The sequence below is a fragment of the Budorcas taxicolor genome, chromosome 2 (assembly GCF_023091745.1).
Source record: "Budorcas taxicolor isolate Tak-1 chromosome 2, Takin1.1, whole genome shotgun sequence".
In the NCBI taxonomy this organism is placed as follows: domain Eukaryota; kingdom Metazoa; phylum Chordata; class Mammalia; order Artiodactyla; family Bovidae; genus Budorcas; species Budorcas taxicolor.
The window spans coordinates 88,890,252-88,903,204 of record NC_068911.1 but is presented as its reverse complement, the minus strand read 5'-3'; the positions used below and the strand labels follow the sequence as shown (position 1 = coordinate 88,903,204).

Below are 12,953 nucleotides of genomic sequence, written 5' to 3'. Positions count from 1 at the left end.
AAAAAAAAAAAAAAAAAGAAAAGAAAACGTGTATTTTGTTACAAGACCATCTACACTTCAATTAAATTAAAAGCAAGTATTATCTAAGCATGTATACACATCTATATGTACTGAGGTTATATCAGCAAATCCATCCCATGATTTTGTTTGTTTATTGGCTGCAGATGTACCTGTTATGCCATGTCTAGACTTCTTTTTGATAAATGTCATGAAGACTTGCACCTGACTTGTTTGTTCTATATTTATTTAGGTAAGTACAAAACAAGAAAAAAAAAACCTTGATATCAAACATGTATAACTGTTAGACTTAAAGCAATTTAAACACCAAACAGCTATCCTACTTCTAACTATTTCACAAGAGATATCAAAGCAGAAGTTTCTACATACATTTTGAGAATACCAAACCAAGTCACCGTACACAGGATGGCAATTGGATAAAACAAAAAAGACTTAGCTAGTCATAGATATTCTCAAGGACATACAGCCATACTTTATTTTCCCCCAAACTGAGGGCTCACCTTGTTCATGTTGATGGCATTGTTCTTGGCTAGCACCTGTTCCAAAGAATCAGGCACACTGGTGAATTTCAGTGCGTCTGGACGCTGGCGGTAGAGGTTATCACTCAGTATCTCTGCAGCTCTCTTGCACTTGACCACATCCACAGACCCAATGGGGACCCAACCAATGCCTCTCAGCCACTGGAGATCTGATTTATAAATGTTCTGGTGAGATCAAACACAAAAGCAAGGATTACTGAAGCTGTTACAGCACTTGATTTCAAAAATGGAAAATGTGGATAGGCAAACTTTATGTCTATGTCTTTTAAAATATGAAGCCCAAGTGGATATAGTTCACGGTATTACGTTCTCTCTAAAAGCAAAGCAAAGCACAGTAAATTAAGGGTGGGGAGGAAAAACACATTGTTCTTTTCCTGCGGACTTTACCAATCCTAGACCATTATCTGCATATTACTATGTATAACCATCATGAGCATGGTCAGCAGCAGTATTTAATGGGTCTCAGTACTTACATCGCTCTGCAAGTCTTGGGCCCGCCGAGCATGGATGACATCGCTCTGGTCGGGCAGGCACGTCCACTGGTGCAGGTAGTTCTTGTAGTCTATGTCACTGACCAAGGTCTGGCACTTCTTGGCCAGCACCACCCCCAGCATGTCCACCGGGCTGCTGAACTTGGTCTTCCACTTTTCAAAGTCCTTCTTGTACTCCCGGTCACTCTGGATCTTGGCCGCGTGCATGGACCACATCATCTTGGGGTCATCTTTGATGTCCCGGGCTCCAATGTGATGGCCAAGCTGCTTGCGGTAACCATCTTTGTATTTATACTGAAATAAAAGTAGTCATTAAAAAAATGAATGAATGGGCTATAAGTTTTATTAATATAAAACTCTGCTATTTTAAAATTGGTAATTCTTGTAGAGAAATGAATCATCTGAATATCAACTTATCTCCTCATCCTAAACTCGGACTAGACTTCACAGCAATACTCTAATGGGAAGCAGGCCAAACAACATAGTGCTATGGTTTGCAGATGTTAGGTCTCTGGAAATAAAGGCAGCAACACTTATCAGAAAATCAACCGGAGTTAATGCGGCCTTTTTTTTTCTTTTTTTTTATCTTGGGCCAGTGAAATTGTTAACCCAGAAGTTTTACATGTGATTTGGAGAATGCTACTCCTGAGTGCACAGGAACTATTTTACCCCCAGCCCGCTGCACCCCTCCCAAATGTGGCTCTGCTGACTTTCACTGAGTTACAGGACTCCCGAAACGGACTGGCTTGTGTTTCCATCCTTGCGTACCTGGTCTATTGGAGATGAAATTTGGGTGAGGTTTGTTGGGATTCCTTGAGGGGGAAAAAATAGATTATATGACGACAAGAAAGTGGTCTGTTGTTGGTGGCAGTAAGAGTGGACTGTGGATTATCTTCTGTCCACTTCAGGGAACAACATTACACAAATCCTAGCATGTATTTACAGAAGTCTGAATTCTCCACCAAAGGCACTTCTTTCAGAGACAGCAGAAAGAGAAATCAGGCTCACTATATTGTTGGTTTAGGATGTCATAAAACTCTTTTTTTCATTTAAAAATAACTCAAAAGGAAGCACTTAAGGTAGTTTTTCAAAGAAAGGGTTGGCAAAAATCCCAAGCAGGTTTGGGGAAAGGCAAATTTTCCTAAACCTGTCTGTATCAGATCTTTTTCTTATATTGACCCAATGCATGTAACCACATTTTTTTCCAGCTTTTTCCCTGTCATTTTCTTATATCTGTGTGCTCCAAATATGCAGATGAATGCCTCATAATTATGGATATGAAAAAGTTCAGTTCAGTCACTCAGTTGTGTCCATCTCTTTGCAACCCCATGGACTGCAGCATGCCAGGCTTCCCTGTCCATCACCAACTCCTGGAGCTTCCTCAAACTCATGTCCAGTTAGTCGGTGATGCCATCCAACCATCTCATCCTCTGTCGTCCCCTTCTCCTCCCACCTTCAATCTTGGCCAGCATCAGGGTCTTTTCCAATGAGTCAGTTCTTCGCATCAGATGGCCAAAGTACTGGAGTTTCAGCTTCAGCATCAGTCCTTCCAATGAATATTCAGGACTGATTTTCTTTAGGATTGACTGGTTGGATCTCCTTGTAGTCCAAGGGACTCCCAAAAGTCTTCTCCAAAACGACAATTCTAAAGCATCAGTTCTTTGGCATTCAGCTTTCATTATAGTCCAACTCTCATATCCATACATGACTATTGGAAAAATCATAGCTTTGTCTAGACGGACTTTTGTCAGAAAAGCAATGTCTGCTTCATAATATGCTATCTAGGTTGGTCATAGTATGAAAGGGCAAAAAGATACAAACAAATGTAGATTCAAATTCTTTTTTTTTTTTTTTCCCTGAAGTTTAGGACACTTGCTCTGCCTATGGGGTCTGAATACTAAAATATTTTGGAGTTGAATTATTAAAGGGCTTTACAAATAAAAGACTTCATTTAAAGCACAATAAATGTGCTTTAACCGACACCCCGAAGAACCATGCTATTGTAATACTGATTCTGCCTTCCCACCTCATCCAGTCATGTGTATGTGTATATCCATGGAGTGCTGGTACTCACATCACTGATGATGTCCCTGGAGGCCTTGGCCGCCACGATCGGGATGGCATCACTTCGCAAGTCATAGCCTTTCTTCTTTGCTTCTTCGTTGGCGAGTTTATACAGAGTCTATAGGAGGAAAGTAAGAGTTAAAGCAGGTTTGACAGTGAAAGATCTGATGGCAACAATCTGGAGTTTATCGAGTGACATATCACAAAATTTAAAAAAGGAAAGGCTCTGGAAACAACTTCCTAGCGGTACTGGAAAGTAAATAAATTATATTTTACCAAAAAACTCTGTAGCATAAGAAACAAATGAAATGTATCAATGAGTATTAACATAGAATAACCTATTATTTATATCATTATAGATTAATATACATATAATATGTAGGTGATATATTATGTATACCAACATAGATTAATATAATTTAGTGATATAGACTGATGAACAAAGCATCAATTTATACATCTTAAGTGAAAAGAAACCTGCAGGACAGTATGTTTAATATTACTCACTTGATAAAAAATAACATATACTCATTATTAAAAGTTTTTGACAATCATGCAATATTTTATAATATTTTAAAAACAAATGAGAAAATGATGAACTTAAAGTTAACGAGTATAATCACAACTTTAAGATTCTAACTTTTGGCTGCCTCATGTTAGTAAAACATGCACCTATAAAATTGCATTTTACTTTAAAAAAAAGTAATCAGCCTTGTCAACGGAGAGCATGTTTTTCTCATGCCTAAGGTTCTGTTTCTATAAAAGGAGCTCGATTATTTCATTTGCCCCTGCTCCCTTTAGGAAAATATGCCCAGTGCCCTCCTCTGCATATCTCAGTGCTCTAAGCAGGACTCACCCCTGAGGGAAGTGGAGCCGACTCTCCTGCTCCAGGGCGGCCTATACCTGGATGAGGAACCTAATTCTGGGGTTCATTTAGCAAGTTCACTTGGCTCTCATACAAACGTGTCCTTGAAACTAACTTTAGTAATAAAAGATGTGAGATTTTGACTTCTAATTTCATTGCTTTGCTTTCCTTCTCAATTCCATTCACGATCCAGGTGGGAAAGAGGTACGTATAATTAGAGGCCCCCTTGGTTGGGCTGCCAGATTTAACAAATAGGAAGATAGCATGCCCAATTTCAGATAAACAGCAAATAATGTTTTCATATAAATAAATCAGTATTATGTCTGGTCATACTACCCCTTGGAAAAACCAAAAATACTCTCCAGTTGCACTGACTCACATCAGTAAAGACCATAAATGGAAAAGAAAACGTGGCTTCCGTTTTCCCCTGGAATCCTATAGCATATGTTATTCAACTACAGACGAAAGGTTGGATGGGCTTAGTGTTCATATCACAGAGCTATACCCTCCAGGACAGCAGAGGTCCAAGATTCTTCTTAAAAGTAAGTATAGAAAACAAACTACAATGACAACCACAAGTATGGGCCCACAAGATTTTGCCCCTACCTCACTGTAGTTGAGTTTGTTCTGCCTTGCCAGCATGATCTCCGGGGTATCAGGCATTATGTGAATTTGAGTCTTGTCTTTGTCCCAGGCTTCTGTGTATAAGCGCTATCAAAGAATATGTTGATAGAAAAGAAAGAACATGTTATAGAAGACCATTTGAAACAGAACTACAAAAAGTCAATTAAAGCTGGAATGTTATTGACCTAATTAGGAAAAAATAAATCAGACTAAGATACAGAGTATTCAGCTGAGGTTTGAGTCTTAATGATGGTTATCAGGGTTACAACTGAGGATAAGAGAAATTACTCAGAGGATTTCAAGTATGTCATTTAGGAGGTAAACATGACCCCACACTTGCGTGGACAATTTTAACTCCACTAATGATTAATGTCTCAGAACCTCTTTTTGCATCTTGGAGAAGCTTGAGGCAGCTGGAGCTCACCTTGTTCATGTTGATGGCATTGTTCTTGGCCAGCACCTGCTCCAGGGAATCAGGCACACTGGTGAACTTCAGCGTGTCTGGAGGCTGGCGGTAGAGGTTATCACTCAGTATCTCTGCAGCTCTCTTACACTTGACCACATCCACAGACCCAATGGGGACCCAGCCAATGCCCCTCAGCCACTGGAGATCGGACTTGTAAACATTCTGTGAGGAGGAAAAAGGCAGGAACTCTTCAGCAAGATTGAAAAATTTAGGGTCAAGATACAAATAGAATCAATAATAAAGTACGATTCTGGTTGTTGCTTTTATAGAAAACAGGCTCGTCATATTAGGCAAACCAGCAGAGGAAGTATGTTCAAAAATGACCCAGAAGAGTAACAAAAAATGATAAAATATTTCAGGTTTTTAGGACAGGAGTAATTGAAATGAATATCTTCTGTCAGCCAGTTCAGTGGATGTTCACTCTGTGTCAACAGGAAAAGAAGCTAACCCAGAGAAAGAGAAACTGTGCAAACATCCAGCTACAGGCTTTCAGTAAATAAATGTTAGGTCTAGTCAAACGAAACACTCTGCAGCTATTAAAAGCCTATTTTAAAGAATATCAGTGACTTGTAGAAATGTCATTAATATGATGCTAACAAAAAATAGCATAGAAAACAATATGTGTATTACATGAGCAGGAGAGGGCTTTTCAGTAGTTGGATTATTATTGCCTTCTATGTGTTTTTTCTTATATTTCAAAAATATCTGTAATGCTGTCTTTCTAAGCAACAAGAAAAGAAGTTAAAATGTAATAATAGGACTTCCCTGGAGATGGTTAAGACAGTGCTCCCAGTGTAGGGGGCGTGGGTTCAATCCCTGCTCAGGGAACTAAGATTCCACATGTGGCCAGAAAGTAAAAGCAAAACAGAACAATAATGACAGAGAACCTCTGAAGCCCAGAGGCAGACCTTTGGCTACTTTAACGCTGTTCAAGATTCAGGACAAAAAAATGATCATCTTATTGGTCTGCAACCCGGCTCTTCACCAAATTCTCAGGATGGGAAGCATGGACTCCTTTCCAGAACTGTCTTTCCATGTCTTTGACACTTTAAGTAATTTTCTCTGCTAAAGACTTTCATTCATAACTACTTCACAGTGGTGGAACTGGACCTTTGCCTAGCTCATTTGAAGGATTTTTACCTGGAACAGCATCAAAGGAGAGCATACAGGTGGCTCTTTTACTGTCTAGACTAAAAGCCGGTTGGAATTGCCTTATGCTGAGTAGTTATGGCCCCTTAAATAACAGCAAGAATGAAAACAATGACATTTTACACTTCTGGGTTGTTTACCTTTCATATGCTCCCCACATTGTTAAGACTATGTCACTATGAGAAGGAGGGGATCTCAAAGGGCACCTGACAGATGCAGGCAAGTGGTCTGTCAATGCGGTCACCCCATGGGTGACGTTAAGCTGTTTTTAACCACCTTCCTTGTGCAGGCAAAGCCTTCTTTGTAAAACACAGGGCTCTGCATCTTGTGGAAGGCTACAGAACACATGTGGGAGTTGCCACAGGTAGGCTACACAATGTCTAGGAACAACCATTTAATGAATAATCATTGTTAATTCATGTTATTCTCCAAAGTCCTCTAATGCTTAATAATTCCTTCAAACATCTATAAAACATATGCTGCAAAAAATGCACTTCTCACATCCAGATTTGAGATGGCGCCTCTGCTTCAAATAGGTACTAGGTTCTGTCGTTACCTTGTGACTACTCCACAAAGAGAGCCCTGCCGAGAGGAGAAAGTGCCAGGAAAATGACCCAGTAGCGTCCAGACTCAGTGACTTCTCTTATTTCATAAGAACAACAGTGAGTCTTGCAGCAGTATTCTACTAATGATAAACTTATTTGTTTTTCAAGGAAGCTAAGACAATTCTTGAGTAACTTTTTAAAAAACAAAAATGTGTTCTTTCCCCCTTAAAAGAATAAAATAAAAGGTCTCCCTGTGGTAGACCTGGAATTCCAACATTGCTTAATTCCCGTTTAATTTTTATAAGACCAAGTCCGTTCAGTAAATTTCACTTCCTTATAAAGCCTAGCAGTGCATCCACAATTAAACAGTGAAACTATTCTTTGATTCACATCTCATTCACTACACAAGAAATCCTAGTTTGAGTAGCCCAGTGAGTTGTTTACAAAGGATGGCTTTCATATGGTTCGATTTCCTTCTGCACACGGCTGTTATAGACACTGTACTCACGTCACTCTGGAGGTCATAGGCCTGCCGAGCATGGATGACATCGCTCTGGTCGGGCAGGCACGTCCACTGGTGCAGGTAGTTCTTGTAGTCTATGTCACTGACCAAGGTCTGGCACTTCTTGGCCAGCACCACCCCCAGCATGTCCACCGGGCTGCTGAACTTGGTCTTCCACTTCTCAAAGTCCTTCTTGTACTCCCGGTCGCTCTGGATCTTGGCCACGTGCATGGACCACATCATCTTGGGGTCATCTTTGATGTCCCGGGCGCCAATGTGGTGGCCAAGCTGCTTGCGGTAACCATCTTTGTATTTGTACTGAAATGAAAATGCACAAATCAGATTTTCATTAGAAGCCTTTAGAGGTCACAAGTCTGTACAAATCATCTTGCTTATATCACAGTTGTAAGCTGACTTTTGCTAATAAGCAAAACTCAAGGCAGTGGCTTACCTTTCCTCTAGAAGCTTATAGTGGTAATAAAATAGATGGAATTGATATGATTGTAGTGTATACCCCAAATCACCTATAGCCTAGTAATAATGAATAGTCCCTGAGGCAGGACATGCACACAGTGGAGAGGCCATTTGGACCAAGGAACTTGGAGAAATGGGTTAGACACTAAAAGCGTATCAGAAAAGAGATGTGCTCAGTGACAAGATGGGTTTAATAAGTAGTAAAATGATTGTCTGGTTTCTGTGAGGATAAAGTCAAGGTCAAGGACTACCTGCAGCAGCAACAGAAAAGAATTTAGTATTTCATAATGGATTCAGACATTCAGTGATGGTGGCAAATATGGCATTATTTTGCAAACTGACTAAACTAGGGGAGCTGACGTAGCAGCCCAGCGGGTTAGAGCATGTTCCTAATTAAGTCATAGGTTCTCATCTCTCATGGACCAACAGTGTTTTTATTATTCCATGGCCAATGACATCATCCTGGAATCCAAGTTAATTATCCAAAATACAAGCTTCTAGTCACAAAGATAACTGAGTGAGAAAGTATAAATTAGTCAGCAGAGGCAATATAGTACAGTGGGAAGGAATGAGATGGATTGGAATTTCAACTCCACCACCAACTAAGAGTTTGACTTTAGACAAGTTGCTTAAGCAATCCACAAAACAGGGATAATCACAACACTTACATCCTAGGGTAATTATGAAAAATAAGTGATATAATGCATGTAACACTCTTAGCACAGATTTCTCAGTGCTTTTGGTTATTAATATTTTGGTATCTATTATTATTTGCATTAATCCACTTGTAGGAAAGGCCCAACGTATGTAAACTAAAGTGAGTCACTAATTGATCTTTCTACATAAAACACAGTGTATTACCATATTCCCAAATAGTGGGCCTTGAATTTTAGAGCAGTGGTCTGTTCTCCAAGAATCCCCTGAGGTACCAGGGAAGGATGATGGTTTTATTCTGTAAGGTACAAGCCACAAGCCAGGAGCTGGTTATGGGTACAAGCTTGGGCTAGTCTGGTACTGATCAACTGTCTTCTTCTCATAGTTGTATAAGGGTGAATTGTAATGTTAAGTGTCATATGCATTTTTTGAGTTAAAATGCTATATAAAGCCAGGCCATGATTCTCACTGGGAGAACTTAAGATTATGAGTCACTCTTTCCATCAGCACTGTGACAATTTTATATAAGTACCTTCAAGCCTGCAGCTATACTCTAACAAATTCCACATGAATGGCTCTTTCTCTGTTCTTGGTGGATCAGCTTTCACTGTAGACACTGTGTCTTAACAGTTGTAAAAATTTAATAAACATTCAATTTTTCATTTCCCTCAAAGCTAGATTTTAGAAAAATCCTACATAAATACATCAGGCTTTATTTCCAAAAGGCCAGGAAAGTTCTTTTCAAAGATTTAGTTCAGTGAAAATATCCCTTCAGACTGACCACATACTTGCAGTAAAATTGACAACTCACATCACTGATGATGTCCCTGGAGGCCTTGGCTGCCACAATTGGGATGGCATCACTTCGCAAGTCGTAGCCTTTCTTCTTTGCTTCTTCGTGGGCGAGTTTGTACAGACTCTAAATTTGAGCAAAAAAATAAATAAATAAATCAGGGAGATGTTGACATTCATATCCAAATATTAACAGAGAACTAAAACAATTCACTAAGTTCTACACAGGTAGGTGCCTGTGGTCATCTCACTGATGAGTGTCCTATGCTTTGTGATTTTTTTTTTTTTTTTTGGCAAAATTGAGTCTTAAAAATGATATGGGACATGGTACCTTTGGTTTTCATTTTTTAAGTTATGTTATATTAACTATATATAGGTATTATTCATTGTTTTAAAGTTTTGAGTTTTAACAATGAATCAGTTTTGGAAAGCTGAAACAAATGGGTCTAGGTGGCAAAAGTGGACAGGAGGAAAACTAATTCAATCTGCATTTATTTTGCACCAACTCTGTGCTGTGGCAATGCTTGGTTCTTGAGAGCCAAAGGTGAATATGACCTCTTTCACTTCCAAGATTGCTGGAGAACTGATGGAAAGACTGATGTGGAACAAGCTGCCAAGAAGTCAAACTACAAATGGTGCTTTACCCATGTTATTAGAACAAACTCCAGGAAGGAGAAATTGATTCCAAATTGAAAGATCAGGAAGTTTTCTGCAGAGGGAGTAATCTTTGCATTGGACCTTGAGTGATAAATATGGTTTCAATAGACTGAGATGGTGGTCAAGGGCACAGGGACTTGTATGAATGAAAGTATGGCGGGGCGGGGGGGAATTACAGGGATGTCAAAGGAAGTGGGGGCAGCGCCAGGCATAGGAAATGGCAACACAGGACTGAAAAAAGTCAGGAGTTGGGCTGTGAAGGCCTGGCGAGAAGTTTGTGCTTAACTCTATATGAAATGGGAAAACAACAACAATATTTGAGGGAGAATGACATCATCAAATTTGCATTTTATCTTCCTGTCCTAAATGACAAAGAAACACAACAGAATTGAACTAAGCTAATAGAGAAAAGTCAGAGAAAGCAGACCAGGCAGGTGAGGCACTCAGTTCCTGGGCCTCTTTGAACCAACTGCAACATACAGCAGCTCTGAGCTCTTGCAATAAACACAGAGCTGACAATTCCAGAAATGCTGAGTGGCTAGGGGCCCTTTGCCTCTTAAAACACTTGTTCATACAGCATGTACTTTCCTGTAGCATTATGGGACCTATACTGTAAGTTTAGCTGAAAATTCACTTCTTTGAGAGTGGCACTTGATGTTTTTAGTTTGGGATGACAATTTATAGTTATATAAGCATTAAAAATATAGTTTCTACCCCCAAAAAATAAAATGACTTAAGTTGGTGACTAATTAATTTAAATTCTTTCAGTTAAATTCTGCAGAAGAGGAATACATTTTAAAATAGGCTATCTGAGAAAGAATATTTTCCTGGAAAATAGCACAAAGCTGGGAGAAATAACTAATACATCAGCGGACAGAATCTTGGATTCACAAAAATCTCCATAGCCTTAAATCAATAGGTTCATTCTAAGAAGAAAAAAAGGCCGAGATATAAATATAAGTCTTTGAACTGAAATGTAAGTTGCCAAATGGATAAATACAAGATAAACTAGATTTCCTCTAAGCCCACGTAAGTTGTGTTAGGGTTTTGGTTGACCCCCAGTCCCATATGCACCAGCAGTGACATAGTTGCCAAGGACTCCTAAGGCACAGGGTGAAGAAATGGAGGGCAAACGTCCAGAAGAGGAAATGCAAAGTCAGCGGTAATCTACATTAGTCATTCCTCACCTGCAGGACTGTGTTCAGTTCTAAGAGTCACATTCTGCAGGGATGTCAGGTGAGGAATGTCCAGAAACTTCTAACAACTCTGAGAAGAGTACTATTATAATGTTAAACCCACTTTTCAGGTGGAAAAACTGAGAGACAGTGGGGATGTTTAGATTAGAAAGAGAACACGGGGTGAGTTGGTGGGGAGGCACACAGCAGCAACCCCATCTCTGCGGGGCAGGCACAGACTATGGTCTTAGACAATTATGTGGGTCTGCAGAGAGAAACCATTGACCCAATACATGAGAAACAGTTTGTAAAGGAACTGCCAGAACAAATGGGTTGATTTATGAGGTAAGCATCCTGTCACTGAGAACACTTAAGCTAAAGCAGGATGATGGCTTATTGGGTGAGGACTCCTGCCTAGAGCAGAGACTGACCTCTCAGCCTAAACATGTATGGTTCCAATCAAGAGAGTAGCATTGACACATATTACGCCCCCCCCCTTTTTTTTTTTTACCACGTGTTAAAATAGGTAGCTAGTGGGAAGCTGCTGTAGAACACAGGGAGCTCAGCTCTGCTCTGCAATGATCTAGACAGGTGGCGTGGTGGTGGTGGTGGGAGGGAGGTTCAAGAGAGAAGGGATATACGTACACATATAGCTGATTCACTTTGTTGTACAGCAGAAACTAACACAACACTGTAAAGCAATTATACTTCAATTAAACAAAAATCTGTGGTTCTGTTATGGGGCAGCTCTATGCTCACAGAAAACAAATAGGAAATGGACTTGCTAATGTGTATATTGATAGGTCCCTTCTGTCTCTCAGTTATTTGATTGTACTGTGATTTTAATCCTTGACTTAAACCTTATAAAAATTGTAAATTTTGACCCTAAACTATAATTTAGGAAAAATAAAGCATGTGTGGAAAATAAATTTAGCACAGCTATGTAACATATGTGCTATGTGCTAAGTTGCTTCAGTCGTGTCTGACTCTTTGCGACTCTATGGACTGTAGTGCACCAGGCTGCTCTGTCCATGAGACTCTCCAGGCAAGAATACTGTTGTGGGTTGCCATGCCCTCCTCCAGGGAATCTTCCTGACCTAGGGAGTGAACCTGCATCTCTTATGTCTCCTGATAAGGAAGAGATAAATGTGTTTTGGTATATTGCCAATTTCCTAACTTAAATTAATAAAAGAAGAAAGTCTAGTTAATCTTCTGGTTACTGCTTTAATTATCAGTTCTTAAAATTTACACTGCCTAAATGGTAATTTGTGCTACTTCAAGACTGATGCTTAGGATGGTAGTTGAGAAATGCAAGAGTATTTGGTACTCACATGGAGCAAGAAATGGCATTCTTTACAAATTGCTCATTTATATTACATCACCATGGAACAGATTAATTGAAATATGAAACGCCATGCAAATGTCATAGAGTTAGCATCTGCTCCCACCTCACTGTAGTTGACTTTGTTCATTCTTGCCAGCGTAATTTCTGGTGTGTCTGGCATGATGTGGACCTGGGCCTTGTCTTTGTCCCAGGCTTCTGTGTACAGACGCTAGCAAGGAAAATAAAAAATGTCATCAGGAAAATAATTCAGTGTGTATTTAATAGAAATTTCAGGGCCACAAGAACTCTAGAAACAAAGATAACAAGAGGTTATGCATTTTATATACATTATGTATTTTATGTATTTTATTGTTTATTTACTTCAAGTAATCAGTTCATAGTAGAACAAATATGTATGAGTTTTCTTTTGATACTCAGAATTATATGTTAACATAAGGAAATTCAGAATATCTTATGTAGAGATTTTCCACAAAAATGTGCCATTTTATCAAAATCATGAAATAACTACTGAAGTAAGTGTTAAAACATAAATGGCATAGATATTCTATATGAATAGATATATATATAGAGAGAGAATATCTTTTGTTGTTCAA

The 12,953-nt window shown here is 39.3% G+C and overlaps 1 protein-coding gene across 19 annotated transcripts in view; it reads right to left on the bottom strand.

Annotated features, from left to right (window-relative positions):
- NEB (nebulin) overlaps positions 1–12,953 on the bottom strand; it is a 217,018-nt gene that overhangs the window by 108,469 nt on the left and 95,596 nt on the right. For all 19 annotated transcript variants that reach the window (XM_052636102.1, XM_052636101.1, XM_052636104.1 and 16 more), the window contains exons 71-78: positions 12,464–12,568; positions 9,203–9,310; positions 7,270–7,581; positions 5,026–5,229; positions 4,584–4,688; positions 3,123–3,230; positions 1,031–1,342; positions 519–722 (exon numbers count right to left, since the gene is read on the bottom strand). In XM_052636102.1, coding sequence (XP_052492062.1) covers positions 519–722; positions 1,031–1,342; positions 3,123–3,230; positions 4,584–4,688; positions 5,026–5,229; positions 7,270–7,581; positions 9,203–9,310; positions 12,464–12,568 — 1,458 coding nt within the window. The remainder of the gene's footprint in view (positions 1–518; positions 723–1,030; positions 1,343–3,122; positions 3,231–4,583; positions 4,689–5,025; positions 5,230–7,269; positions 7,582–9,202; positions 9,311–12,463; positions 12,569–12,953) is intronic.